The 4,382-nt window shown below is 53.1% G+C and overlaps 1 protein-coding gene across 1 annotated transcript in view; it reads right to left on the bottom strand.

Annotated features, from left to right (window-relative positions):
- The window catches only part of PALD1 (phosphatase domain containing paladin 1), a 47,499-nt gene that overhangs the window by 35,003 nt on the left and 8,114 nt on the right, over window positions 1–4,382 (bottom strand). Inside the window, exons 5-9 of the mRNA XM_012558383.2 lie at window positions 4,267–4,382; window positions 3,961–4,036; window positions 2,607–2,758; window positions 2,156–2,255; window positions 1,658–1,762 (exon numbers count right to left, since the gene is read on the bottom strand). Coding sequence (XP_012413837.1) covers window positions 1,658–1,762; window positions 2,156–2,255; window positions 2,607–2,758; window positions 3,961–4,036; window positions 4,267–4,382 — 549 coding nt within the window. The remainder of the gene's footprint in view (window positions 1–1,657; window positions 1,763–2,155; window positions 2,256–2,606; window positions 2,759–3,960; window positions 4,037–4,266) is intronic.

Here is a 4,382-nt window from a genome sequence, read left to right on the forward strand (position 1 = left end):
GGGTAATCTAGTCTAAGGAAAAAACTCCTAGTGTCACTGCACAAAGATGCTCATCATAAAAGCACTTACACTGGTGAGGAACTAGAAGCAACTCGATTGTCCAACAATAGGGGGAAGTTTAGTAAATCATCACAGGTGACATTCAGGGACACGTGCTCTGCACCTGGCCCCATTCTAAGTGCATTATGTAATACTCGCTTCAGCAGTGTGTACACTAAGTGCATTGTGTATTTTATCGCATGTAATCCTCGGAACAACCCTATGAGGTAGTTACTATTACCGGCCCCCATTTTATAAATGGGGAAACTGAGGCACAGAAAGTTAAGCAGATGGCCCAACTCCACACTGCCTGTAGGTGACAGAGCCAGGACCGGAACCCAGGCAGTTGGGTGTGGAGCCCACGCTCTTATCAGGCCAATGATGGCTGAACCATCCAGTGGGCTTAAACTGCACAGGCATTAAAACCTCAAGGACAAAAACCAGTACTGACATGGAAAAGGCTGATGCTGCAAGGTTAAACAAAAGAAGCAGGATGTCAAACGTGTGCTGGGGCAGCCTACACAAAAACCTAAGCATAAAAAAGGCTGGAAACAGCCAAAAATGCTCAGAGTGGCTATGCTGGGCTCATGGGTGATTTTTTTCTCTTTCCTCCTATTTCCCAATTTTCTGTAACACTGCTTTTAAATTTTCTTTAAAAAAAAAAAAAAAGTGTAAAAGAAGAAACAGGTTCAGAAAATGCAGATCAGAATTTCAAATTCTCATGGAATCCAGACTTTCTGGAGCCATGAAGGCTGGATGAACCCCTGAAACAACTGCCCTGAGATAATTTTTAAATCTTAAACCAAAAATATCTCCTGAAGTCACCTTACAACCAAAAAATAGTTCAGTTTAACTAGTAAAAAAGGTCTGCCTTGAGCATTATGCTCTTTTAAGAACTATCTCTACGGAATCAAACTGACAACAGCAACTCGAAAGATTAGACAGGAACCTTCCGGGGGCAATGAGTTTATGTTACTAGGGGAGGAACAACTCAGAAAAGGAGGGTGAGGATGGCTGCACAACTTGAAGAATGTAATCAATGTCACTGAACTGTACATGTAGAAATGGTTGGATTGGTGTATGTCCTGTTGTGTATATTGCCACAACAATAAAATAAAATATTGGGAAAAAAAAAAAAAAAGGCGGCTCTGCAGGCTTAAGATTCTTTCCAGGCACTGTGAGCAAACACCTGTCAAGCCATCCTCCTGCTGAGAGAGCCAAGAACTCATCATTCTTCCAGAAGCAGCAAGCTGGACCAAACCCCAGCCTTCCCGAAGAAACACCAGGGCTTTATTTTGGGGGGAGCCATGAGCAGCCTGGGAAGTATCTGCATCCAGAGGCCCCCTGGGGGTGCCCTAGCCAGCAGCCCCTCCTCCATCCTGTTTATCCTGCAGCTGAGGGGACCTGTCCAGGGAAAGTAAACTTCCCTCTTCTCTGTCCATCCTTCCGGCAGGCCCAGCTCCCTCATCTCCCTTCCCCTGAAATCTGCTCTCCTCATGGGACAAGCAGCAGCCAGGAAAAGTCAGTCTGAAAAAAACCATTCACCAGGCCTAACAAAATTAGGCTGCAGGCCCGATGCAAGAGCAGAAGCTTTCATGCCATTCCTCTGTGCCCTCACCTGGGCTGGGCTCTCAGGCCGGATGCCTTCCAGCTTCTTCTGGTTTTCTAAGACCACTTCCTTCAGGTCATGCAACTCTGCACAGGCAGTGATGGCTCTGTCCACCTGGTACCCAGGACCAGGGCAGAGGAAAGATGGCAGAAGATAAAAGAGAAGAGAGAAACGGAAAGAGAATGGTTAGCAGGGAGAAGATGGGAGCATCGGGGGAAGAAGATGTCCCCCAGCAGTAGGTGGCGTGACCTCCCCCCTCCATGGTCCCGGCCCCAGCGCCTGGGAAAGAAGACGCCCCGCCAGCAGTAGGTGGCGTGACCTCTCCGCTCCATGGTCCTGGCCCCAGCTCCTGGGAAAGAAGACGCCCCCCAGCAGTAGGTGGCGTGACCTCCCCCTTCAAGGTCCCGGCCCCAGCGCCTGGGAAAGAAGACACCCCCCAGCAGTAGGTGGCGAGACCTCCCCACTCCATGGTCCCAGCCCCAGCTCCCTGCCAGCCCTCTCGCTCACCTCCTCTACCATCTTCCTCCCCTGGGGCACCGTGCGGAGGAAGCTCTGGATCACCTGGAACTGCTCCATGGGTAAGGGTTTGGTCTGCAGGGAGACAGCCCTGACAAAGAAGGGGGTCAGTGGCATGTGTCAGGGCTCCCAGTGGCTCTGGGTGGCCATGCTGCCCACTCCTGCCTGCTCATATAGCCAGTGAGAAACACCATAAGTCTTCCCTCCAAATGAGATTGGAGAGGCAAGATGCATTTCTATCCCTGGGGAAACTGAGGCCTAGAAAGGTCAAGTGGCTTTCTCCAGGTCACCCAGCAAGTCTGTGGCAAACCAGGAAATGAGCCCCAGATGCCTCACTTTCCAGCTCTGGCTCCCAGCTCCTGGACATGTCATCCTCAGGGCATACCATCCCCTCTTCTCCATGTCCCCAGCCCCTCGAGACACCGGGTCCCAGGCCACTCACTCTGGGCGCGGGGCGGGCCCACTGCGGTGAAACAGGATGAGGGTGCCCAGGACCATGCCCAGGTTGGTCCTGCCCACGCCCGTCTGGCAGCTGAAGAGGAGGGCGGGGGGAGGCCCAGGGGAGTCACGGAGCAGCAGCAGGCTGGGGGTCTCCTGAGGAAAGACCATGAATATCTGGCAACACTGTGGATCCAGAAACCCCTCGGCTGAGGAACAAATTGGGGAGGGGACCATGACATTAAGTCCACCCCCACCCCACAATCTGCAGCAAGGTGGGGTCAGAGATATCATTTCATCTCTGTCCCCAAACCCGTCAGGACAGTGGGCAAGTCATCAAGCCCCACAATCCTATCCGTTCCACCTGCCCCGTGAGCACAGGCCTGCCTCCGCCTCGAGCCCGGTGGAGCTCAGTGGGTGGGTGCTGCAGGAAAGGAGACTTCCTCAGAGGGGACAAGGCCTGTACTGGACACCCCTGTGAGGTGCAAATTAACAAGTGCCCTGAAGGGGGCTGGGACAGAAGCTGGCACAGGGCCAGCACTCAGGAAATGGGAGCTGAAGACTGTCCACTAAAGAAATGAGGAAGCTGAGGCCTAGAAAGGTTAGGTGATTTGTCCAAGATCACTGAGCAAGTCAGCAGCCCAGCCACAACCAGAGTCCAATTCTCCAGACGGTCAGTGCTGGACTCTGTCATTAGCGAATGTACAAACAGACACCCAACATCCACACAGAGACCACTGACACACACAGAAACGTACACACACACAGAGACATACACACGCAAACACAAATGTCACAGAGACATGTATAGATGTGTACATACACGCCCCACAGACACACACAGACATTCAGAGACACACAAAGACGTACACATACATGCCCCACACAGACCCACACACAGATGTCACATGGACACCGTGCATACACACCCCAGAGATACAGACACGTACAGAGACACACAAAAACATATACATACATACATACCCCACAGACACAGATGTCACACAAAGACACCATGTACATACACACCCCAGGGACACAGAGACACACAGAGACACCCAGACACAAGAGGCACAGATGTCACACAGGGACATACACAGATGTGTCATACACACCCACAGAGACTCAGATACACACACAGACACGTACACCACACAGAGACATACACAGGGATGTACACACCCCACACCCTGACATCCACAGCCTGGTACACAATGCAGAACAAGGCCTTCCTCTGAGGAAAGCCAAAGGCCACGCCCACCCTGAGCATCACCATGGAGATGGGGCCTAGACACAGACTTACTCTCAGAGGCACCTGCCCCACTCCATGTCCCCACCACCCCTTCCATCCCACTTACCCGGACGACACTGACAAAGGCATCAAACTGGGCTTCCAGGGGGGCCCCTTGCTCTGGCAGAGGTAGGCGATGGTACCTGCCAGGTGAGGGGAGCAGCCCATCAGGCAGGCCTCACACCCTGAGCAGCCCCCCACACTCCACACTGCCAAGCAAAGTTCATAAACACCACCACCACGGAGAGAGAAGGATGTGGGGAACTCAGTCTAGCCTGCAGCTGGGGAAACTAGGCCGTGGCAGGAGGGTAGCAGCAGAGAGCACCCATGCCAGCACGCTGGGGTCCCACTCACCCTCGGGACATTGGGGTACCTGTAGGTGGGCTGCAGGAATAGGGGCCGCTTATACACCTCCTCAGTCACATGCATGTCATCCTCGCCCCGGATGGCCACGGTGTGGGGCTCCCCCCGCAGGTCCTCGGTGTTGTA

The sequence above is a fragment of the Trichechus manatus genome, unplaced genomic scaffold, assembly GCF_000243295.1.
Source record: "Trichechus manatus latirostris isolate Lorelei unplaced genomic scaffold, TriManLat1.0 scaffold00163, whole genome shotgun sequence".
NCBI classification, from domain to species: domain Eukaryota; kingdom Metazoa; phylum Chordata; class Mammalia; order Sirenia; family Trichechidae; genus Trichechus; species Trichechus manatus.